The sequence below is a fragment of the Meleagris gallopavo genome, chromosome 7, assembly GCF_905368555.1.
Source record: "Meleagris gallopavo chromosome 7, MGAL_WU_HG_1.1, whole genome shotgun sequence".
Lineage (NCBI taxonomy): Eukaryota > Metazoa > Chordata > Aves > Galliformes > Phasianidae > Meleagris > Meleagris gallopavo.
In genome coordinates, this window is record NC_139410.1 from 23,899,913 (window position 1) to 23,926,634 (window position 26,722).

Genomic DNA, 26,722 nt, shown 5'->3' on the forward strand with positions numbered 1-26,722 from the left:
AAACATCTCATCTCAATCCTCCCATCTCATCTCAATCCTCCCATCTCATCTCAATCCTCCCATCTCATCTCAATCCTCCCATCTCATCTCAATCCTCCCATCTCATCTCAATCCTCCCATCTCATCTCAATCCTCCCATCTCAATCATCTCATCACCTCATCTCATCACCTCATCTCATCACCACATCTCATCACCTCATCTCATCACCTCATCTCATCTCGCCATCTCATCTCGCCATCTCATCTCGCCATCTCATCTCGCCATCTCATCTCGCCATCTCATCTCGCCATCTCATCTCGCCATCTCATCTCGCCATCTCATCTCGCCATCTCATCTCGCCATCTCATCTCCTCTCCTCTCCTCATCTCATCTCGTCATCTCCTCATCTCATCTCATCTCCTCTCTTCTCCTCATCTCCTCTCCTCTCCTCTCCTCTCCTCATCTCACCTCCTCTCCTCATCTCACCTCCTCTCCTCTCCTCATCTCATCTCCTCTCATCTCCTCTCATCTCCTCTCATCTCCTCTCATCTCCTCTCATCTCCTCTCATCTCCTCTCATCTCCTCTCATCTCCTCTCATCTCCTCTCATCTCCTCTCATCTCCTCTCATCTCATCCCATCCCATCTCATCCCATCTCATCCCATCTCATCCCTCTCCTCTCTCCTCTCCTCTCCTCTCCTCTCCTCTCCTCTCCTCTCCTCTCCTCTCCCTCTCTCTCCTCCTCATCTCCTCTCCTCTCCTCTCCTCATCTGCTCACCTCTCCTCTCCTCATCTCATCCCAATCATCTCATCCCATCTCATCTCAATCATCTCGTCCATCTGATCTAAATTACCTCATCTCATTCTTCTCAACCATCTCATCTCATCTCATCTCATCTCATCTCATCTCATCTCATCCATCTCATCTCATCCCATCTCATCTCATCTCTTCTCATCCATGTCATCTCATCTCAATCATCTTCTCTCATCTCAATCATCCATCTCATCTCATCTCAATAATCCATCTCATCTCATGTCTTCTCGTCCATCTCATCTCATCTGAGCTCAATCATCACATCTCAATCATCACATCCCATGTCAATCATCCCATCCCTATCATCCCATCCATCCATCCATCTCAATCACCTCATCTCATTCTTCTCATCCATCGCATCTCATCCATCCCGTCCATCTCATCTCATCTCATCTCGGTCATCTCATCTCAATCATCGCACCTCAATCATCTCATCTCATCTTAAACATCTCATCTCATTTCATCTGAATCATCTCATCTCGTCTGAATCATCTCATCTCATCTCAATCACCTCATCTCATCTCAATGATCTCAATCATCTGATCTGAATCATCTCAATCATATCATCTCATTCATGTCATCTTATCTCAATCATCTCGTCTCAATCATCTCATCCCAATCACCTCTTCTCATCTCAAGCACCTCTTCTCAATCATCTCATCTCATCCGTCTCATCTCAATCATCTCAATCATCTCATCTCATCCGTCTCATCTCAATCATCTCATCTCATGTCGTCTCATCTCAATCCTCTCATCTCATCCATCTCATCTCATCCATCTCATCTCAGTCCTCTCGTCCATCTCATCTCAATCCTCTCGTCCACCTCATCTCAATCCTCTCGTCCAGCTCATCTCAATCCTCTCGTCCACCTCATCTCAATCCTCTCGTCCACCTCATCTCTTCTCGTCCACCTCATCTCTTCTCGTCCACCTCATCTCTTCTCGTCCACCTCATCTCTTCTCGTCCACCTCATCTCTTCTCGTCCACCTCATCTCTTCTCGTCCACCTCATCTCTTCTCGTCCACCTCATCTCTTCTCGTCCACCTCATCTCTTCTCGTCCACCTCATCTCATCTCAATCATCTCACCTGAATCATATCAATCATCTTATCTCAATCATCTCATCTCATCCATTTCATCTCATCTCATCTCCCCTCTTCTCATCTCAACCACCTCTTTTCAATCATCTCATCCCATCTCACCTCATCTCATCTCACCTCATCCCATCTCACCTCATCCCATCCCATCCCGTCCATCTCATCTCATCCTATCTCTTATCGTCCATCACATCTCATCTCATCTCAATCATCTCATCTCAACTCATTTCATCTGAATCATCTCATCCCATCCCATCTCATCCCGTCTCATCTCTTCTACATACCCCACCCCACCTCATCTCATCTCAAATATCCCATCTCAATCATCTCACCTCATTTCATCTGAATCACCTCATCTCTTCTCAGTCATCTCATCTCTTCTCAGTCATCTCATCTCTTCTCAGTCATCTCATCTCTTCTCAGTCATCTCATCTCGTCTCATCTCATGTCAATCATCTCATCTCAATCATCTCATCTCATCTCAATCTTCTCCATCAACCCACCCCACCTCATCTATCACATCTCACCCCAGCCCACCCTATCTCATCTCATCTCATCCCATCCCAACTCATCGCATCCCATCTCTTCTCCATACCCTACCCCACCTCATCTCATCTCAATCATCCCATCTCAATCATCCCATCTCAATCACCTCATCTCAATCACCTCATCTCAATCACCTCATCTCATTTCATCTGAATCATCTCATCTCAATCATCTCATCTCATCTCAATCTTCTCGATCAACCCACCCCTCCTCATCTATCACATTATACCCCACCCCACCCTATCTCATCTCATCCCATCCCAACTCATCTCATCCCATCTCTTCTCCATATCCTACACCACCACATCTCATCTCCATCTCCTCATCTCCATCTCCTCATCTCCATCTCCTCATCTCCATCTCCTCATCTCCATCTCCTCATCTCCATCTCCTCATCTCCATCTCCTCATCTCCATCTCCTCATCTCCATCTCCTCATCTCCATCTCCTCATCTCCATCTCCTCATCTCCATCTCCTCATCTCCATCTCCTCATCTCCATCTCCTCATCTCCATCTCCTCTTCTCATCTCATCTCAATCATCTCATCTCAATCATCTCATCTCAATCACCTCATCTCAATCACCTCATCTCAATCATCTCATCTCATCTCTTCTCATCCACGTCATCTCATCTCAATCATCTCATCTCTTCTCAACTCTTCTCATCCATCTCATCTCATCTCTTCTCGTCCATCTCCTCTTAATCATCTCATCTCATCTCAATCATCTTATCGTACCTCAATCATCGCACCTCAATCATCTCATCCCATCTCATCTGACACATCTCATCTCATCCATCCCTCTCATCTCATCTCAATCATCCCGTCTAATCTCAATCACCCCATCTCAGCGTCTCAATCACCCCATCTCAGCGTCTCAATCATCTCAGCGTCTCAATCATCTCAGCGTCTCAATCATCTCAGCGTCTCAATCATCTCAGCGTCTCAATCATCTCAGCGTCTCAATCATCTCATGTCAATCATCTCATCATCTCAATCATCTCACGTCAATCATCTCATCACCTCAATCATCTCACCTCAATCATCTCACCGCATCCCAACTCACCGCATCCCATCTCACCGCATCCCATCTCACCGCATCCCATCTCACCGCATCCCATCTCAATCATCCCATCCATCTCATCTCATCCTCCTCACCTCATCTCATCTCTTCTCGTCCCTCACTTCTCATCTCATTTCAATCATCTCATCTCATTTCATCTGAATCATCTCATACCATCCCATCTCATCCCGTCTCATCTCTTCTACATATCCCACCCCACCTCATCCCATCTCAATCAACCCATTTAATGTCAATCATCTCAGCTCAATCATCTCAATCATCTTATCTCAATTATCTCCTTCATCTCATCTCATCTCATCTCAATCATCTCATCTCAATCATCTCATCTCATTTCATCTCATCTCATCATCTCATCTGTCATCTCATCTCATCTCAGTCATCTCGTCTCATCTCATGTCAATCATCTCATCTGAATCATCTCATCTCATCTCTATCTTCTCAATCAACCCACCCCACCTCATCTATCACATCACACCCCACCCACCCTATCTCATCTCATCCCATCCCAACTCATCTCATCCCATCTCTTCTCCATACCCTACCCCACCTCATCTCATCTCAATCACCTCATCTCATCATCTCATCTCTTCTCAACTCTTCTCGTCCATCTCTTCTCATCTCTTTTCGTCCATTTCCTCTCAATCATCTCATCTCATCTCAATCATCTTATCGCACCTCAATCATCGCACCTCAATCATCGCACCTCATCATCGCACCTCATCATCGCATCCCATCTCTTCTGAAACATCTCATCTCAATCCTCCCATCTCATCTCAATCCTCCCATCTCATCTCAATCCTCCCATCTCATCTCAATCCTCCCATCTCATCTCAATCCTCCCATCTCATCTCAATCCTCCCATCTCATCTCAATCCTCCCATCTCAATCATCGCATCCCATCATCGCATCCCATCATCGCATCCCATCATCGCATCCCTCCTCACCTCTCCTCATCTCCTCTCCCATCTCACCTCCTCCTCTCCTCTCTCCTCTCCTCTCCTCTCCTCTCCTCTCCTCCTCTCCTCCTCCTCCTCTCCTCATCTCATCTCATCTCATCTCATCTCATCTCATCCCATCTCATCCCATCTCATCCCATCTCATCCCATCTCATCCCATCTCATCCCATCTCATCCCATCCCATCCCTCCCTCCTCTCCTCTCCTCTCCTCTCCTCTCCTCTCTCTCTCTCCTCTCCTCTCATCTCATCTCAATCATCTCATCTCATCTCAATCATCTCATCTCAATCATCTCATCTCATCTCATCTCAATCATCTCGTCCATCTGATCTAAATTACCTCATCTCATTCTTCTCAATCATCTCATCTCATCTCATCCATCTCATCTCATCCCATCTCATCTCATCTAATCTCTTCTCATCCATGTCATCTCATCTCAATCATCTTCTCTCATCTCAATCATCCATCTCATCTCATCTCAATAATCCATCTCATCTCATGTCTTCTCGTCCATCTCATCTCATCTGAGCTCAATCATCACATCTCAATCATCACATCCCATGTCAATCATCCCATCCCTATCATCCCATCCATCCATCCATCTCAATCACCTCATCTCATTCTTCTCATCCATCGCATCTCATCCATCCCGTCCATCTCATCTCATCTCATCTCAGTCATCTCATCTCAATCATCGCACCTCAATCATCTCATCTCATCTTAAACATCTCATCTCATTTCATCTGAATCATCTCATCTCGTCTGAAACATCTCATCTCATCTCAATCACCTCATCTCATCTCAATGATCTCAATCATCTGATCTGAATCATCTCAATCATATCATCTCATTCATGTCATCTTATCTCAATCATCTCGTCTCAATCATCTCATCCCAATCACCTCTTCTCATCTCAAGCACCTCTTCTCAATCATCTCATCTCATCCGTCTCGTCTCAACCGTCTCGTCTCATCTCATCCGTCTCATCTCATCCGTCTCATCTCATCCGTCTCATCTCATCCGTCTCATCTCATCCGTCTCATCTCATCCGTCTCATCTCATCCGTCTCATCTCATCCGTCTCATCTCATCCGTCTCATCTCATCCGTCTCATCTCATCTCATCTCACCTCACCTCATCTCACCTCACCTCATCTCACCCCACCCCACTCAAGCTCACCCCACCCCACCTCACCCCACCTCACCCCACCCCACCTCATCCCACCTCACCCCACCCCATCCCATCTCATCTCATCCCATCTCTTCTCCATACCCTACCCCACCTCATCTCATCTCATCTCAATCATCGCATCTCAGTCATCGCATCTCAATCGTCTCATCTCAATCGTCTCATCTCAACCGTCTCATCTCAACCGTCTCATCTCAACCGTCTCATCTCAACCGTCTCATCTCAACCGTCTCATCTCAACCGTCTCATCTCAACCGTCTCATCTCAACCGTCTCATCTCAACCGTCTCATCTCAATCATCTCGTCTCATCTCGTCTCGTCTCATCCGTATCGTCTCATCCGGCTCGTCACAATCGTCTCGTCACAATCGTCTCGTCACAATCGTCTCGTCACAATCGTCTCGTCACAATCGTCTCGTCACAATCGTCTCGTCACAATCGTCTCGTCACAATCGTCTCGTCACAATCGTCTCGTCACAATCGTCTCGTCACAATCGTCTCGTCACAATCGTCTCGTCACAATCGTCTCGTCATCTCAATCGTCTCGTCTCAATCGTCTCGTCATCTCCATCATCTCGTCATCTCCATCAACTCGTCATCTCCATCATCTCGTCATCTCCATCAACTCGTCATCTCCATCATCTCGTCATCTCCATCATCTCGTCATCTCCATCATCTCGTCATCTCCATCATCTCGTCATCTCCATCATCTCGTCATCTCCATCATCTCGTCATCTCCATCATCTCGTCATCTCACGTCAATCATCTCATCATCTCAATCATCTCACGTCAATCATCTCACCTCCTCAATCATCTCACCTCCTCAATCATCTCACCTCCTCAATCATCTCACCTCCTCAATCATCTCACCTCCTCAATCATCTCACCTCCTCAATCATCTCACCTCATCATCTCATCTCATCACCTCATCTCATCATCTCATCTCTTCTCAACTCTTCTCGTCCATCTCATCTCATCTCTTCTCGTCCATCTCCTCTCATCTCATCTCAATCCTCCCATCTCATCTCAATCCTCCCATCTCAATCATCTCATCCCATCTCATCTCGCCATCTCATCTCGCCATCTCATCTCGCCATCTACCCCACCCCACCTCATCCCATCTCAATCAACCCATTTAATGTCAATCATCTCAGCTCAATCATCTCAATCATCTTATCTCAATTATCTCCTTCACTCTCATCTCATCTCAATCATCTCATCTCATCATCTCATCTCATTTCATTTCATCTCATCATCTCATCTCAGTCATCTCATCTCATCTCAGTCATCTCATCTCATCTCAGTCATCTCATCTCGTCTCATCTCATGTCAATCATCTCATCTGAATCATCTCATCTCATCTCTATCTTCTCAATCAACCCACCCCACCTCATCTATCACATCACACCCCACCCCACCCTATGTCATCTCATACCATCCCAACTCATCTCATCCCATCTCTTCTCCATACCCTACCCCACCTCACCTCATCTCAATCACCTCATCTCATCTCTTCTCATCCATGTCATCTCATCTCAATAATCTCATCTCTTCTCAACTCTTCTCGTCCATCTCATCTCATCTCTTCTCGTCCATTTCCTCTCAATCATCTCATCTCATCTCAATCATCTTATCGCACCTCAATCATCGCATCCCATCATCGCATCCCATCATCGCATCCCATCATCGCATCCCATCATCGCATCCTCATCATCTCATCTCATCTCGTCATCCCATCCCGTCATCACATCCCATCTCAATCATCACATCCCATCTCATCTCAATCATCTCATTTCAATCATCTCATCTCAATCATCTCATCTCAATCATCTCATCTCTTCTCAACATCTCACTCAATCATCCATCCCAATCATCTCATCTCAACCATCTCATCTCAATCTCATCTCATCCCTTTAATCCCCCACCCAATCATCTCATCTCATCCATTTCATCTATCATCTCATCTCATTTCCATTTAATCATCTCATTCATCTGATCATCTCATGTCATCTCATCTGAATCATTTCATCTCATTCACATCATTCATTCAATCTTCTCATTTCATCCCACTATCTCATCTCATTTCCATCTCATCATCTCATGTCCATCTCATCCCACGTCTTCATCTCATCTCATCTCATCCATCTCAATCATTTCCCACTCATCCCACCATCTCATCTCATCCTCCATCCCATCTCATCCCATCCCATCTCATCCCATCCCATCTCATCCCATCCCATCTCATCTCATCCCATCTCTTCTCCATACCCATCCACCCATCTCATCCATCCATCATTCATCCATCCCATCTCTCCATCCTACACTCATCGCATCACAGTCATCGCATCACAGTCATCGCATCACAGTCATCGCATCACAATCGTTTCATCTCAATCACCTCTTCTCATCTCAATCATCTCATCTCAATCATCTTGTCCATTTCATCTCAATCATCTCATCTCAATCATCTTGTCCATTTCATCTCAATCATCTCATCTCATTCTTCTCAATCATCTCATCTCATCTCATCCCATCTCATCCATCTCATCTCATATCTTCTCGTCCATCTCATCTCGTCTCAATCGTCTCGTCTCAATCGTCTCGTCTCAATCGTCTCCTCAATCGTCTCACCTCCTCAATCGTCTCACCTCCTCAATCGTCTCACCTCCTCAATCGTCTCACCTCAATCGTCTCACCTCAATCGTCTCACCTCAATCGTCTCACCTCATCTGATCTCAATCATCTCACCTCATCATCTCACTCATCACTTCTGATCTCAATCATCTCACCTCATCATCTCACCTCATCATCTCATCTCAATCATGTCATCTCATCTGATCTCAATCATCTCACCTCAATCATCTCACCTCAATCATCTCATCATCTCGTCACCTCATCTCGTCACCTCATCTCGTCACCTCATCTCGTCACCTCATCTCGTCACCTCATCTCGTCACCTCATCTCGTCACCTCATCTCGTCACTCATCTCGTCACCTCATTCATCATTCTCATCCCATCTCATCATCCCATCATCCATCCCATCTCATCATCCCATCTCATCATCCCATCTCTCTCATCTCATCTCATCATCCCATCTCAGTCGTCATCTCATCTCAGTCGTCATCTCGTCATTCATCTCGTCATCTCATCTCGTCATCTCATCTCGTCATCTCTCATCTCGTCATCTCCTCATCTCGTCATCTCCTCATCTCGTCATCTCCTCATCTCGTCATCTCCTCATCTCGTCATCTCCTCATCTCGTCATCTCCTCATCTCGTCATCTCCTCATCTCGTCATCTCCTCATCTCGTCATCTCCTCATCTCGTCATCTCCTCATCTCGTCATCTCCTCATCTCGTCATCTCCTCATCTCGTCATCTCCTCATCTCGTCATCTCCTCATCTCGTCATCTCATCTCCTCATCTCATCTCCTCTCCTCATCTCAATAATCTAATCTCTTCTCAACTCTTCTCGTCCATCTCATCTCATCTCTTCTCGTCCATCTCGTCTCAATCATCTTATCGCACCTCAATCATCGCACCTCAATCATCTGTAACATCTCATCTCATCCATCCCTCTCATCTCATCTCAATCATCCCATCTAATGTCAATCATCCCATCTAATGTCAATCATCCCATCTCATTCATCTCCATCTCATGTCATCCATCTCATCTCATCCATCTCATCTCATCTCATCTCATCTCATCTCATCTCATCTCATCTCATCTCATCTCAATCTTCTCATCTCAATCCTTGCACCTCAGTTATCTCATCTCATTTCTTCTGGATCATCTCGTCTCAATCATCTCATCTCATCTCAATTATCTCATCTCATCTCTCCTCTACTCTCCTCTCATCCTCTCCTCCCTCCCCTCTCATCATCTCCTATCCTCCTTTCCCCTCCTACTCTCCTCTCCTCTCCTCTCATCCCCTCCCATCCCCTCTCCTCTCATCTCATCTCATCCCCTCTCATCTCATCTCCTCCTCATCTCCCATCTCATCCCATCATCTCTCCCATCTCTCATCTCTCCCATCCCATCCCTCTCATCCCATCCCATCTCATCGCCACCTCTATCTCATCTCCTCCTCTCCTCTCCCTCCCTCGGTTCCCCTCATCGTATCTCCTCTCATATCTCCTCTAATCTCACCTCAGCTCCTCTCCTCTTCCCATCCCCTCCACTCTCTTCTCCTTCCCTCTCCTTTCCTCTCACTTCTCCTCAATCTCCTCTCCTCTCCTCTGCTCTCCTCTCCTCTCCATCTCCTCTCATCATCTCATCTCACCTCTCCTCTGCTCTCCTCTCCATCTCCTCTCATCATCTCATCTCACCTCTCCTCAATCTCCTCTCCTCTCCATCTCCTCTCATCATCTCATCTCACCTCTCCTCAATCTCCTCTCCTCTCCATTTCCTCTCATCATCTCATCTCACCTCTCCTCAATCTCCTCTCCTTTCCATCTCCTCTCATCATCTCATCTCACCTCTCCTCAATCTCCTCTCCTCTCCTCTCCTCCTCATCTCATCCTCCCCTCCCCTCTCATCCCATCTCTTCCCCTCTCCTCTTATCCTCTCTTCTCACCTCATCCCATCCTCCCATGTCATCTCAATCTCTCATCCCATCCCCTCTCCTCTCCCATCCCCTCCCAATCTCATCCCAATCCCATCCCATCTCAATCTCTCCTCTGCCCCGCTCTCATCTCTCCCCACCCTATTCTCACCTCTTTCCACTCTCCATCCTCAGAGAATCAGCCACACACACAAAAAACAACGCTTTTATAATGGCAGCACAACTTGACCACGAGACCACAGTGTGCCCTCTCTAGAAAGTTGGTCAATTTTTTCATGGCATCAGAGCTATCTTGAGTAGAGCAATGCCAGCAGACCGAACATGTTCCTCCTTTTTTGCCCTGCATGGGTTTTGTGAAACTAGAGTATAGGGTCCAGTTCTAGGCTTCCCAGCAGATAGCAGATTTATTGTAGAGAGTCCAGCAAAGGCCTACACTGATGATTAAAGAACAGGAGCATCCTTTCTATGAGAAAATAGTGAGAGAGCGCTGGGCCTTTGAAGCGCTATTCTAGGAAGGTTTACGGACTCTCCTTAGGAGAGCTTTCAGATTTAACTTGGCAAATGAATTCCTGACACAAAAGAGAGAAGTCTGAGGAAGTTCTTTTAATATATGAAGAAGAAACCTGATCTAGGATTAAGGTGAAATTAAATTGACTTTCTGGGATTAATTGTGTGATTCCTGGTACAGCAATAATATCTCCAATCAGCTGGATGAGCAAGTTTATGGCTCTAGTGCCATTACATAAAATTATTGCTACCTTATTATTACTAATAGAAAATATCTAGAAACCTTGGAGAAAAGACAAAAAAAATTGGGGAAGGACATATCCATTAAAAGTTATCCAGAGACAAATCTGTGGTGTTCACCGTAACTGAGTGCCAAAACCTTCAAGATACACCCGGGCTTTCTGACATTGCAAGGAACTTGTACTCGTAAAAGTACTCCTAGTTTTGTGGCTACATCTAGTTTCCCCCATGAGGCAAGTTGCACCTTGTAAATTTTCTGGTTACGTGTTCCAAGGTCTTTGTGCTATTTTTCCATCTACTGGTTATTGTCTATCTATAGATGGAACTGTATGCAGTGGTCAAGATATGAGCAGTGCTTTTTTTCAGCACTATAGATGAAACTTGACAAAATGAGATTTTAATTCATCTCTGCTTTGGGCTGAAAAGTGTCAGGTTCTCAACCCGCCCCCAAAGGTTTGAAAGCTTGCTGCTTTTTTAGACAAACATGAGTTCTACTTAACGGGAAAATCGGTTTCTGTCTTTAACCCACGCAGTGCAAAATGCACTGATGTCATCATGTACAATTACATTGCAATGTAGTAGACATTAGACGACATTTATTATTTCTGTCTAGCTACCAGTCCTGGAGGCTGTGGGTGCTGTTAATAAAGCATATAAATTGAAGAAGTGAAACAGATGGCATGCTTCGTATGGAGGTCCAATTCTAACAAAGGACTAAAATCTTTTAAACCAAGGAAACATTTAGAATCCTACTGGGAATGCATGAGACTTATATAAAGAAATAAGATATAATCTAATAGCAAAATAGGATTGTAATTTCCAAATTTCTGGCAAAGTTTTCCCAGTCTTGTAATAGCTTTGCAGCGTGAAAGGGTAAGTTCAAAAAACGTACATGCATAGGGCACGCAACATTGTGCCCCCAGAGCTATATGTAACAAAAATATTCCTTGCAGAATTCAAATAGAAAAGGACAGGGAATGCAAAAGGGTAGCGAGGATGAAGGCTCACAGCACTGTTCTTCTTATCATTAGGAACAGAAATGGCTTCAGAGGAAGAAGCTACAGTCAGCAAAATGATATCATTAGGCCAAGATGCCACCCTGTGCAGCCACACAGGCAATATGAATCACTTTACTGGAGTGAGCAATGGGGGAAGCTAACACTGCTATGAGTACAAACAAGTAAACCTGCCAAATTTTTGCACTGATGAGCTATATAAGTAAGAGTAGTAGACTGCTCGGGATAATCCCTACAGCTAAATCAGCCACCCACACACAAAAAAAAACAGTTCTATTAAAAAGCAAGCACACAACACAGGTTAACTCAAATGCTATTATAAACAATGACTCAGGAATGTTTTTAGTAAAACCTACCTGTGACCTTGCCCAAAGTAAGAGATTTGATGGCCTTAAAATCAATCTCAGAGAAGTTGTGTTTGAGTTTGATAACTTGATCAACCTGGAAGAGGTCAGTACAATTAGTTCATTGTAACAGCACGTAGACACACCTAGACCTTTGTCCTGCAGACTTGTGGGAAGAACCTCAGCTGCAAATAAATTCTGCCCCCAAGCATGATTCAGTTTCTAAAGATAGCCATGTGAATACACTTTGATTTTTGCATGAGAAGCTGAAAGGTGCACAAGAATAGTCACATAAAGGGCTTTAAAGAAACTTCTCCTGCAGAAAAGTTTAAATGTTTGACACTGAAATTCCCCTGCTTCCCAAAATCCACGTCTAGGTGCTGCAGGGTGCGCACAAAAGAGGCCTCTCTATAAATGCGCTGTGGAGGATTAGGTCTGCATAAATAAAGAAAACCACGGTGCAGCAGACATCATAGACAACATAGAAGACTGCTACTTGAGGAGAACCCTGACAGTTAGCGTAAACCTCCTTCCTACAGAATTAGGCCTACCTATCTTAGTTGCCGTGTTAACCATGGATCATTTACCACCAGAAATGGAAATTGCCAAGGAAAGAAAAATGATGGTGCTCCATGTGTTTCTTTCCCTTTCTCATTCTTTTCTTTTATTAACACTCAGCTTCTGTTCAGTCCCCGCCACTCTTCTCTATTAACTGGCTGTGGCCCAGACCTGGCAAATTTGTTTTGTAATTTGAAGTGTAGAAATTAGGCTCAGAAGGAAAACAGGAGGAGCAGTAAGATGGTCCTCTTCATCCTGACTCGGTAAAACAAGCGATGGGAACACGGCAAAGGAAAGATCTCATCTCCCACGGGAATCTAGCCCCGAAAAGAAGCCATGACGTACCTGAATGATGAGCTCTCTGCCTTCTCTGTTTATCTTCACACGATGCATCTCTCGGTTGGCAAAATTTCCAGAGTCGATCGTGAAGATGAGCAGTCCATCCTTACTCAACTTGTATCGAACCTGTAAACTTCCTTAAAAGCAGAACAGAATTCTATAAAACCCGTGTCCACAATGAGATACACAATATATAACTCATTTTCTTTTTATTATAGTGAAGAAACAAGGTTAAAAAGTCAAGAAACAGGTTGAGAAGAAATGAAAGAGTTCAGACTTTAATGAAAAAAGAAACTCATAGAAGACTTTTCCTTCTTACTAGCTAATAAACTCCGCTCTGGAGAAACTAACTTAATTGAGTAACTGAGTATATCAAAGGAGAATTTCTGTCCACAGGCCAGACCAAGCAAGGCCTCGGGAGTTTATCTTTGTACATTAGTCTGCAAAAGGTTGCTTCCACCAGAGGGCATGCAGGTCTTGCACTGTTCTGGTGAACTAATACTTGTAGACTTTACCGTTTCAAGTAAAAGTTTCACCCAGACATAACAGACAATACAGAAAACAGTGAAAACCGACAGTTATAACTTCATTTCAAGCATTTTAAAGGCCCGGACTCGTTATGATTTATATGCAATGCAAGAAAAGATATACTGTAAAAGATGTCAGAAAATAAACAACTTTGACCTTGGTTTTCTAAACTATTTAAAAAACAATTAATTTAAAAACAAATCTCAAGTACCTCTTTTAGTCTTTGTAGAAAAAAAAAAATCTGATATGAACGACAGTAGCATAACAAATCAAAATGGGTAAGAAAACAAGGAATTCAATATGAATTTTTATCTTTCACAAACGACCAGGGGAACTACAGACACAAAATTTAAAAGGGGAGAAAGCATTCAGATAAAATCCTTTAAAGCTTACTTTTCTGCGAATAAAGCAGCAGAGAGAAAAATAAGTAGTAAGGTTTTTTTGGGATGCTTTTTATGCATCAGTAACCAAAATGGGTCAAACAACAGCAGTACTACAGAGTTAAAAAGCTTTTCCAAGGCTATTTTCTTAGTGTCTCAAAGGATAAAGCAAAGGACGGCATTGCAACCTTGAGCAAAGGGTCCTTCATTCATTCCCTGTTCGGAAAACCATTGTAAGAACTCCCATCTCTTTCCATTTCAGTGCTTGCATCAGCACAAAGCCAGACTATTCCAAGAGCCACTAGGTTTTGCAGAAGGCTACAGGCAAACATTACCAATGCTGAATGAAGGGGACTGACTGACTCATTGTCACTGAGGGATGTGTTCATGCAGCGTTAGCTCTAAGACTGGCTTCAGCGTTCGCAGAAGCAATGTTTGTGTACAAGTTGCAAGGCGGCAAGAGCAGCCTGAGGCATGGCTGCATGAGCTGTCACAAGTGCGTATTACACGGTGACGTTACTAAGGGGCAACAGGGGGCTGCTCTTCTCACTGCATAGCATGGACACAACTTCTCTTTTTAGCCTTGCAAATTCTCCTGCGATAAGGTCAACTCTCCTGTCCTACAGGTTACTGCAAATCCACCTTATGAGTTTAAAATAACGCATAAAGTTCCTGCAGAGGGGGAATTTGACCATCTTTATAAAACTCACAGTTATTGTTAATAATTCTGCCAAACTAGACCCAAAGTACAGTTAACATCATAGAATCATTGAATCGTTAAGAAAAAGCTCACTCAGATTGTCTCTCTTTATCTAACAGTTTGTACAATTCCATTTGAGCCCCCATCTCATTCTGAGCTTTGCAGGACAGAAATGAAGTTAACAAAGATGAGTAGGAACACGATAACACATTATTAGGATGAAGACTTTTTAGCTGACTGAGACGTTTACTGGATCGGGTGAGGTTTAAAAAAAAAAAAAAAAAGATTTAAAGGCATTTTCTCACACATATCAGAGAGGAATATTTTTGAAGATATCAAGGTCAGTAACAACTACTACATTATTCAGCGTGATATTATAGATCCAGATTCAGCCACTTCAATTCATACTGCAGAGCTCCTGTCCCCTCACAGCCAGGCCAAGGAGCTGCTGTTTATCACCATTCTTGTTGCACTTGCATGTTCAAACTTAAATGTTAATCCCATTTTCTGCTACTGAATGAAAGATGCATCTACAGGGAATAAAAATGTAAATGTCTGATAATCACTTTTCTCCAGAAAGACTTGAGAAAAGAAGCCATAGTGCAAAGAAGTTAAGGGACCTTTTCAGACCTGCTTGTTTGGGCAGCAGGAGAGTCAATAAAAGTGGAAAGGTTGTCTGACCCTACACACCACAGCTGAGATGACCACACGGAGTAAGCTGAAATGCATTGTGAAAGAGAAACTGATCGATTCTAACTGAAAATCGTGTCCCCGAACTCTATCAGCCACCCATATACCTCTTATCTGAAGCCTTTGAAAGGGTCTTAGTGCAGAAAATGGAGCATGACCTTGTACTAGTTGATTAGTTTGTAAATGTAAATGTACTTGTCTGCTCTTGTCAAATGCTATGGTTATACCAGTGTTTGAAATATAAACAGCGCTCCTACAGCCAGGCAATCAATGTAGTCAACAGCACATTTGTGTTCAAAGGCAGCCATCAGATTCGTGATCTACCTCAACTCTTGGGTAGGAATTTGCCCCTTGTCTTAGATCAGAGAAACTCCATTTTAAAGCAGAAATCATCTGTTCCATTTGCTAGGAGACACTGGGGCAGATTCTCAATATCCATTAAGAACACATCTTACCTATAGAGGTACAATTTTAGACTTAAATTGTTTAGAGAGATGAATGAATAGCTTCTCATCAATTCCTTTAAATTCCAATAGCAACTTTTTTTTTTTCCTTTTGATTGATGTTCTTCAGAATCGTTTTATTCAAACTGGCATTTTTCCTGCAGTCAGCTTTGCATTAATATAAATCAAGAATACATGGGCTCGTGTCTCCAGAGATGTTTGGGAATTTACATCAGTGTAGCTGAGAGCTAATTTTGGTACGCACTTATCAAAATTTCTTATGTTGTCAGAATACAGAATCATTTCTTTGACGGAATGCACATTACCATTTTGCTATTTGACTGGCAAAATGAATGGATTGTTAATTAAATAGTTATTAAGCTTTTTTTTTTTGTCCTCCGAATTCTGATTATCCGGTCTGCCGAATGTATCCATTCACATCATCCCAGTGTCACAAATCACAAATAAAAATCTGCATATATAAACCAGTTCTGTTCTCACTGTTGCGTCATTTCTGCCTCACAATAAGGATTCACAATAACCATAACCAGTGCAATTTCTGGCAGTCTTGTCGCAGTCATGCTTGTCAACCTCTTTTCAGTTCCCTGTGTCTGGGCATGCACACCTGGATTGCCATAATGCTCAAGCGATGCACTGCATGTTGTATTTTCTTCCTTCCCTAATATATGTGGAATTGCTGGAGGCAATTTCTATAAAGTCCATAAAAGAGAGCAGGAAGAAGAGAGAGGTATCATGGCTTCAGCCTCAGGCAGGAGAATTTTACGTGGCATATTACCTCAGCAGAACTAGGTAAGAGTAGATTTTCATTTGATTATTACAGTCATTCCTTTTAGCTTTGGATTCCATAGGTAAGTACCACCGCAGACTGCAGATCAGCATGGAGATGTGCTGTGCTACCTCCAGAACGGCCTGGAGCAGGCATAGTTCAGCCACAGCATGACTCTCTTCTCCACTTCCGCAGGAAACGAGTCCACGTGGGCTGCAATGCTACTGTGACTAGGCCACAGCTGGTATCAAAGATGGCTTGCTACACACCACTGTGGCTTTCATTCTGAAACCTTCAGCAATATAATCCGTGCCTGTAGGGCTTAATGACATCACTGCGCTCATATCAAGCAGCTGCAGAGCCGTTTCAACAAGATTTCTGAGGTCTTCCAGTGTGCTGAGTAAAGTTCCAGGAAACAGACCAAACGGCAATATTTATGCCGCCCCATGCTGATTAATAGGTAGGGGATTCTGCTTCTGAAACAGAACGCTCAAGAAACAGTTTTGGTGGTGATGAAGGCCAGGTTACTGTTTGCTAGCAGTACACTAATGATCAATGTCAGCGTAACCAACCACCAGGCAGCAACAGGAATAGCGTGGTGCTTTCCAACTGCTTGTCTTTCTGCTGAGGTTGAAAACGATGAAGTAGGAGCTCTTGAGGCTACTGGTAATACAAGGATGCTATGCCGCTATAAAGACTTCAAAGTGCTTAGCCTGAAGAAAAATGTTATTTGTAAGCCATGCTCTTGTCACACATGTCACCGGGACTACAGGTCTTGTGTCATTTTGTTACGGAAAACCAAACAGCAAGAAAGGGAATGACACACCCTTGGGGTCTGAGACTCCTCTGCAGGACTTCTGTTTATAGAAATAGGTTTTAAGCGAGCCCAGATTGAACCCAACATCTATAACAACTTCAATAGCAGCTTTTAATTACTTAAATTGGTCAGAGCAGCTGGAAATCTTGCACCCCTTGGAGAAGCTGAGGTTAGTCCAGGGAGCACGTATAGCTGTTGTATGTAAAATGTACAACTTCATATATAACTCAGGAAAAATCATTTAAATCAAGGCAGCCAACAGGTCCAGTTTGAGAGAAATATGTACGTAGAAAATCAAACGTTTCATTAGGATGAGGACTTTGGAATATACTTGCATGTCCCACTGAAACCGAAGCACCTGGATGTAAAGGAGCAACAGAACCTCGTGCAGTTGGCTCAAACTGATTGCTGCTCATAACACAGTGAGGTATTAAGGATACTACCCCTACCCACCTCCAGCACATATCCGAGCTGCTGATAAAAGAGAAAATAAAGAAGGAATGTACCAATTAAACAACTGGAGGGGAACATTAGTGAGGCTATTGATATTGCAATTATGAAAAAATTAAAGTATTTAGCCCAGAAAGTCATTTGAAACTCATCAAGTGAAAATGCTGTTTGTTCATTGCTGGTTGCAGAATATCAAATGACAGTTTTCTGTCATCTCTACCAGGAAATACCTCTCTGATAACTTGCATTACTTCAGCGTCCCTCTTTATAGCCCAGATATTTAAAAATGAACGACTGCTTTCTTGGTTAGGAGCAGCTGGCTAAGAAACCTGCTCCTTAATTAGCAGCTTCTCCCCAGGGATATTTACTCAGTAAATTTACTCTTCAATGGAAGTGCTGCTGGCAATTCAAAGAACGAGGCCCATCTCTTCCCCTCCGCTGGCTTTTAACTAAGAAAGTACTTGCATATTTTTAGAAGGTGACTCTTACTATTTGCTTTGCTCAGAGAAAACAAAGAGAAGAAGCCGTCAAATCTATTTGCTGATATGATTGGTTATCTACAGCATTGGTTTAGATGAGGCTGTTTTATGGGGTTAAAAAATAAATAAATCAAAGCTCCTCAGTTTTTGGTAATCTCTCGTAGTAGTGGAAAAAAGGTTCTTATTTGAATGCTTTTCACTCAAAACTTCCCAGTCAAATACATTCAAGACTTACGGATCATATTCAAGCTATCCTGTATGGACAACACATTTTCACATTTCATTTCTTCAATTTAGGGGGGAAAAAACCCATACAAAACAAAACTTGTACCAAAACAACAAGAAATATGCCTAACAAATCACTCGCTCTCCCCCAGCAGAAAACTGAACTGAAAAAAAAAAACAGAAAAAGATTCTGCCTGAAGGTTTATGACCTCAGTTTACTTTGCAATTCTGCGAGGCGTCTGGAACCAGACTGGGAATATCGCTTAAACGTCAGCAAATGTGGCCGGTTCTCTTACGTGACTGACAGATGAGTATAACCTTGTAGGATTTTCATTCCCAACGGCCACCAGTTGGCTCAACACAGGCTGACCAGCAATTCAAAAGCAACTGGCAGATGCTTCTCGCTCCAAAGCTACAAAATATTGCAAATATTGAAATATTGTATGTCTAAAGATGATGACAGTCAAAGAGCCCATCATACAGTGGCTTATACACCAAGGTTATTTCAGTGATTTTAAGGGAAACATTCTAAACAAAACAACCCACATTCATGCCTATACAGCTGGAACTATAATGGAAACAGGGCTAAACAATCGATGTGGAATACTTGTCACTGCCACTGCTCTAGATCTACCGGATTGATGCCTGCTGACGTAATTTTCCTGCTTTGTGCTCCAGTCTATCCATTGGTGAATTAGACGAATGCTCATATCCTTTGAAAAATTACAGATAACCTCTGGATAAGCAGTAGTTTCAAATAACTTTATTAGTCATTAACATTATCTCTAGCTATTTCTTGGTGAATTACTGATTACAATTTCTTTTACATATTGCAACATCATCAATTACTACTTTTCCCCAAAGGTGACCAAATGTAAAGATGGAGAGCTCAAAACATCAGATGCAGTTAAATCTCCCCGAAAATACATGCTTTCAGATTGTGAGATTTATTCTGTAAAATTTTAATCTACACCTCTTCTATACTTCCTTTGGAATTTTAAGTTGCTTTAAGACCCTCCAAAAACTATCTGTATAATCTGATGCTTAGATCTCTCTTCCCATAATTAAACACACAATGGATGCCATTAGTCTTCTCATGGTCAGACACTCAATAGGCCCTATGGTTTACTCATCTTATCTTGCCGGACTTCGATTTCACTCCGTACTTTTCATTTAAGACCGGTGTAGCAGCCGGGATTGCAGGAGGAACTTTTTCTCTTATCCAGTGAACGAAACAAAAACGATCACCTTATGAATTATATTCCACAAGTTCAAGTCAGCTTTGCAACTTATACGTATCACTAAATCTGCATGAATATCTCCCAGGCAAAAAGGGACTGAGATCCCCTGCTGTGATACCCCGAGAAATTCACGCCACCCTGCCCTCACCAAGATCCCGGCTCACGATTTCCATCTCCTCCAAATATCTTCCCATTTGGTCAAGAACTTTTCTCATACTGACCTAACAACTGTAATGTTTAGCAATGAGAACATGGAAAAAGGTGGTTTGAACAGAGCAGAAAAAAAAAAAAAAAGCCATTCAATTTGAGTGCTATCTGATGTCCGTGGAACAGGAAAGTAAGCAATAATGTTCTAAATAAAACAAGAGAAAAATAATCACGTGCCTCTTTTCTCAAACATCCTTTACATTCTCAGTGCATAATAAAGATAGAACAGAACTTTGTGGATTAATGACTTTCTGGAGTTAATGATCTTTGTGTTAAGCTTTAACAATACTCCCTGCTGGTCATGAATCTCTTGGAAATGTTCTTCTCCTCTGGTAAATAAGTCCATCTGAGCGCTGCCTATTTCATGAGTTTTGCCAGCCTCCATGACAGAAGTTAGACCCTCTAACCGGAGATCCTCTCCTGATTAACGCAAACTCTCAAAGGATATATTTGAGTTTCGGATAACAATCCTATTACAAGAGTCATATAATGGTAGCATTATGCCTTTTCTTAGCAAAATGAATGCTTATACACATATCTGTTTGCTATTTTATCTACTGGAATCTTGCACAGAACCACAGAACGGTTGAAACTGGGAGACAGCCGGAGGTCATCTGGTCCAAAACCTGCTGAAGCAAGTCCACCACAGCTTGCAGCCCGGGGCCATGTCCAGGCAGCTTCTGAGGATCCCCACAGAGAGAGACTTCACATCAGCCCATTCCACTGCTGCCACCCACAGAGTGTTTCCCGCTTTTCAGGAGGAATTTCCTGTGTTTCAGGCTCTGCTCACTGCTTTTTGTCCTCTAGGTACAAATGAAAAGAGACTGGCTCTGTTCTCTTTGCACCTTTGCTTCAGGTATTTATTTCCGGGAGATAAAGATCTCCTTCTAAGAACAGTGAATGGCTATTTTCTTTCTAGCTGATTATCTGAAACTGTTGGTCTGGGGTTTTATGCCAGATACCAGCGAGTTCAAAATCAGTCTCTATATATGCAGGGCGCAGGTCAATTATTGACTGCATGCTCAGCACTTTCTGCTCAGTATAATCCAATTATAATTCCCTCATTTTTCCCTTCTGGGTCTCCAGAACATCTCTTGAACCTTCAATAGAGTAAAATGATCTTTGTAAGTACAAATATGTTCATGAATTGAGGTAATGAGACAGACTTCCACTTCTCTCCTCTTGGAAAGCAGATAAAAAAATCTGCCAAAATCCTTGGCTGAATAGCTCCTTTCAAAGAAGTTTTACACATTTAGAGATCTACAGTGTCATGTACTGAAAGAAAGCAAAAACTAAATACAGTAAGCAAAAAAAGGCTTTAGGTGCCCAGTGAAGCTATCGTGTTAATAACTTTTTGTAGTCGGAATTGAACTGAAAACTAATCAGCATTTCCATTTTCCATGAAGTATGCTCACAACAAGGAATCACCCAAGGGATCGGAGATGTTTCTACCACAGAACTTTCTCCAGCTATGTAAAGAAACTGGAAGATCTGCCACTAAATCCTCCCTACTGCTTGTGCCATAGACAACATTTCATTTACAGTCAATCAGGGACAATTTCTTTTATATTTCCAATCAAACTCTAACTACTTCCCCCCCCATTAAGTAACATAAGATTTTATGATCAACGACAGTAATTGATTGGAAAGATCTTTAGAAGATATATAGTTGATCTGCCATATGAAAGAAATTCAGTGGCTGTTAACCTAGAGCTTGACAAGGAATGATACTTAGTCTCCTCACAGAGTTGCTTGAGCCTCCACAACAAAGCCGTCTTCCCAACTTGACTCACTTTTCTGTTCCTGATCTGTTAAAAATAACTATACCTTAACCTTGGCATCATTTTCCATTTCACAATCACATCAATTGTGCACATTGTTCAATGGATGTTGAAACTCTTTAAGCCAGAAGGTGTTTTCAGAGTATAAAACTATTGCACTGTCAATAACTTACCCTAGTTGGGCTTTCTGCAGCAGTTATGCTCTGTGATATCTACATCCCAAATAAAAAAAACACGAGGTGCTAAATCCTCAAGAACCAAAGAAGGCTTGACAATCAGCACTATTTTTCCTAATTTAACTTTGCGCTGTTAAACCTCGGAGTGTACAGCAGAAACAGAATCAAAAGATTATTTGCCTCAAAGAATGAATTAGTTCATTTGTCTGCCTCTTTATCTCTGAATGACAAAGTCTTCAATTTTGTTTGAGAAAAGTTGTTGGAGACGCAGCTCAACACCTTTGCAAGGCAAAAGCAAGGAGAATTTACACGCCTTCAACAGAAAGGACAGCTGGCTTTGAGAAAGGAGAACATGACAGTAAATTAGCAGTTTATTAAAAAGAAAAAAATCAGTAGCTTCTCAATTATGACTTTTTTTTTTTTTTTTTTTTTGGAAGAGTGTTAATTCATGCTACATCTATTATAGCTTTAGGTTCATTTTCCTATTTACTTTAAGCATCGGTTGACTTCAAGAGCTTTTAGGAAAGGTCGCTAAAGTTGATCTAGGCCCTGCTTCTATATGCTGCATATCTCAGACCTCACTGAATAACTTCACAAGATGTTTTCATTTTTACTTTTGCCTGTAATGTGCTTTTTTCTTGCCTTTAATCTTTCCTACACAATTTCAGAGACTTGCTTTCCAAAATAGAGAACAGAGCTCGCTCAAATGCCAATAGGTCCTGAGTAGAAGGATGGAGATAGAAAAAAAGGACTCAAACCGTTTAGATACTTAGGAGGTCAGATAATAAATTCAGATAAATTTTCAATCACTCTAAGATAGTTTGAGATTCTATCTCTTTTCTTTGATGATAACTATCTGCTCCTTCTCTAGGTTTGGAGTCAGAGAAATCCAGCCGTGCTGAGAGTGGAGAATGCATAGAGAAGCATTTTCTAGACAACATACTTCATCATATTCATGTTGCGTTTGATTACTTGCAGGGGGAAGGAAGAATGCAGAAGGGAGAGGCAATTTCCATCCTAACATATCCCCCTCCCCACCCCCAGCAATTACTATCTTTAGGTATCAAGCTGAGTGCATTATAATTCTAAGTTATTGGTAATTTACTGAAATCATGTAAATTAGCCAAAATGCGCAGTGAAAATTCAGCCTGAGAAAGACAGAAAGAAAATTCTTCGCAGTAGCTTCCCGTGATGTGAATAACTTCTGTGGACTGACACACTGAAAAGGCTAATTAGAGCTGTTTAGCCATTTTCTGTAGCTCGGTAATGGGCACTATTATTTGAAAGTTCTACAGCACTGTTATTGCAATTACTCCAGCACTGTTAATCTTTTGGATGGGGGAATCAATGCAGCAGTTACAGCAAGCAAGCAGGCTCTGCTCCCCTAAAATAGGCCCAGTACCCAGCAGAGATGATCTCCAAGTGGTGACCGCCTGTGTTTGCATAACATAGTGCCCTTCTATAGTGTTGGTACTGCTGAGAGCTATTTATAAATGGCCTGGACTTTCACTGGTCATTACTTTGACAACCCTGGAGGGTAAACCCACCACAGCGATTCTGCTGCACCACAGCTCTGTCCACAGTCACAATATAATCAAGTTATTCAGATGCTTCTCAAGTGTGAAAGATCTCAAAGCACGTGACCTTGTGGCACTACTCACAAGAGAGTGCAGCTTTGTGAAGTATAAATATATTTCTTCCCACTAATTAATTAAACGAGATTCCTCGCTATTTGATTCTAATCTTTTGATTAATCAGTGTTAAAAATATAGATGTTCAAGGGCATAAATCCTCTGAAAAAAATGCTAGAAGAAGTCCCCTTCAAAATGGCTGTAAGTTAATAATATGTAAGTATACAACATATATTCATTTATACATACGTATAATTTAAAAATCCATGGATATAACAGATAGAACCGGAGAGAAGACAATGTTATTGAGCACATTTTCAAAGGAGCACGCGTGATTTAGAAGACCAAAAACTGACTAATGACAGAAAGAATCTCTACTGAGTCATCTTTAAAAACATCGACTTTTTAAAACTTGCCCATAAGATTTCATGGTATGAATTGTTCAGATGAGACAAGAACAATACTGTGATGTAGATACATTTCTGTATCTGATACATTATCGCTTATATAAATATTAGTTTCCAGGTGCTACAGAGCATCTAATTTTGGAGAAAGAGGTCATCTGTGTAGAATGGTAGTTTGTAAACTGACAGATGATAGTACCCAACATCAGTTGTACCTTTACCTCCTTCTGAGCACCTGACTTCTACGACACCGAGACACTGGTAGGGCTTTCTGCCTGACTGACAAAGCACCGCATGCATAAAGCATTGACCAAGAATGAGGATATTTTATTTCCATTCCTAAATCTGAAACTGACCTAGCGGATAGTTCTAAGTGAATCATTTTACAACCATAATTCTGGTGTCTCAATCAATATGTACTGTAAGTTCTAATGATATGACCTCCTTTACAGACTGACACTGGAAACTGCCTTGGGGTTAAATGTGATTATTTATTAATTTTACTGAAGCAATTGATTTTATAGGGAATATTTCACACCTGACTATACAAGCTGTCTACACAAGTTCATTTTCACACAAGCCCCTTTCGATACTGTCCAAACATAACCAACCCTCACAGTTAATTTTACTTCTTTTATGTTAATAATTTAACATGAGAAGCTTGAAATACCAGGCATGTTTTTCTTATTGTTATTTTTATTAACTACTAATTTGTGGTTCTTTTATGGATAATAGAAAAGGGAACTAACAGGACGTCTCAGTAGTAGCTTAAAAATACTTTAAAATGTTAGCTTGTGAAGCATCAAAATATATACATAGACATATAGTTTCTTAACAAGTAGAAAGTGTCTTAGGATTATGGTAAAGAACACTACTACTCGTATTTTGAATCAGAATGTCTATTTCATCAGGAGAGTAACATTTATGTAATTATCAGTTATCCAGTACAGGCCCACCTAGGTCCAACTATACACTGCCAAGCTCAGCAAATACCTTGAAAATGAGCCAATAAGAGAGAGGGAATTGCACTCACTTTTAATGCTACAAAGGACATTATTATTCATAGTCTAGTAACTTTATGGCAAGCATAAACCTCTTGGAGGAAGGAAGAGTAACATATCTTAACATTATTTTCACTGGAATAATTTAAATTCCAACATGACTGAAAAATAAGAGGATATAGGATTTTTTAAAAAATTCCTAAATTAGTGACAAAATGCAGAGAATATACGTGACTAAAATGACTATCTTGACAGAAAGTCACAGAAGCAGCCACAGAACAACTCTGAAAGAGACTTTCAGGACATAACCAAGGTCACCTAGTTATCCTAATAATTCTTTGAGCACAGTGCTATATTTTATAGTTCAGGATTTTGGAACCTAACTGCTCACCAACCCTTTAAACTAATGTTATCTTCATTTTACAAGTGATTAGAGAGAGGGACAGAGATGAGAAAGGCACCGCTGTCAAAACTGACTCTTGATTCTGAGCGTGCTAAGAGCTGCTCCACCTAATTTAAGGAAGTGCTGAGAATCTGCATCTCCTTCTGAACCAAAGAGGAGATCTGCAAATGGTGCAGCTGCCAGAATGCAAGACTTACTGTAAAATCTATGTAAAATCTTGATCTTGCTGAGCTGTTAAGAGAGATCTCAGTGTTCTGATCCCAGCTCCTTTCCCAACCACCATCAGGAAGTTCCAAACTCCAGAACAGAGTCCTCACAACCAATTGCAGTTGGTAGTATTTCATAATAAACTGCAATTGGCTCATGTTTCTACGGTTATTTTACACTATGTTACAGTGATCTGAACGGATATTACTTTTTCATTCTCTTTAAGGCTATTTTTGATTGCCTGATTGGAATAAAGAGACCTGAGTGTAACTGACAAGTAGATTCCAAGGTTTCACCTCAGCAGGGACTAACCTCTCCAACTGTGAATCTACACACTGGGATATTCATATATCTAAGAATCATGAACATTGACGCTTGCCTCTGAGAGTGAAGCGGGAGATGGGTCCAGGACATTTGGATGCTCGTTCCACACCAGCTCAAGTACTGAGCGTGTTACATAACCAGGAGATAAGCTACAGCAAAGTCCATACAGAGAATAAAAGGTGTTTGTTTTTTTTTTCCCCTTTACACTTTAAGCTGATGGTACTTAAGAGACCAGCTATTATGGAATTTGTGAAGTTTCATTGTGGACTGGGTCATTCAGTCAAATGTGCATATTCAAGCACATAGCATAAACTTTCTATTTCTGCCACTGGTTGGTGACTCATCAATAAGCTTACTCATCATTTCCACTGCTCCAGTGCCTGATATCTCTTGAATAATTCAAACATCGTCCTTTGATTAGGATAATGTGTGGCTGGATTGAGTTTCCTGAATGCACTGTGAGAACTCGGGAGCCAGATTCATACCATACAATATGTAAGGTCTATGTCCTAAAATCTTCACATCTTTTTAGAAAGTCCCCATACCGTGTGCCTTTTAATAACTAATGTGTTATTACACATTATTACACCTTGTATTCTTGACTGCGAACCTAGAAGATCT

The 26,722-nt window shown here is 41.9% G+C and overlaps 1 protein-coding gene across 1 annotated transcript in view; it reads right to left on the reverse strand.

Annotated features, from left to right (window-relative positions):
- Positions 1–12,297: 12,297 nt before the first annotated feature.
- The window catches only part of CNTNAP5 (contactin associated protein family member 5), a 244,070-nt gene continuing 229,645 nt past the window's right edge, over positions 12,298–26,722 (reverse strand). The window contains exons 20-21 of the mRNA XM_085228567.1: positions 13,234–13,364; positions 12,298–12,427 (exon numbers count right to left, since the gene is read on the reverse strand). Coding sequence (XP_085084693.1) covers positions 12,329–12,427; positions 13,234–13,364 — 230 coding nt within the window. The 3' untranslated portion in view covers positions 12,298–12,328. The remainder of the gene's footprint in view (positions 12,428–13,233; positions 13,365–26,722) is intronic.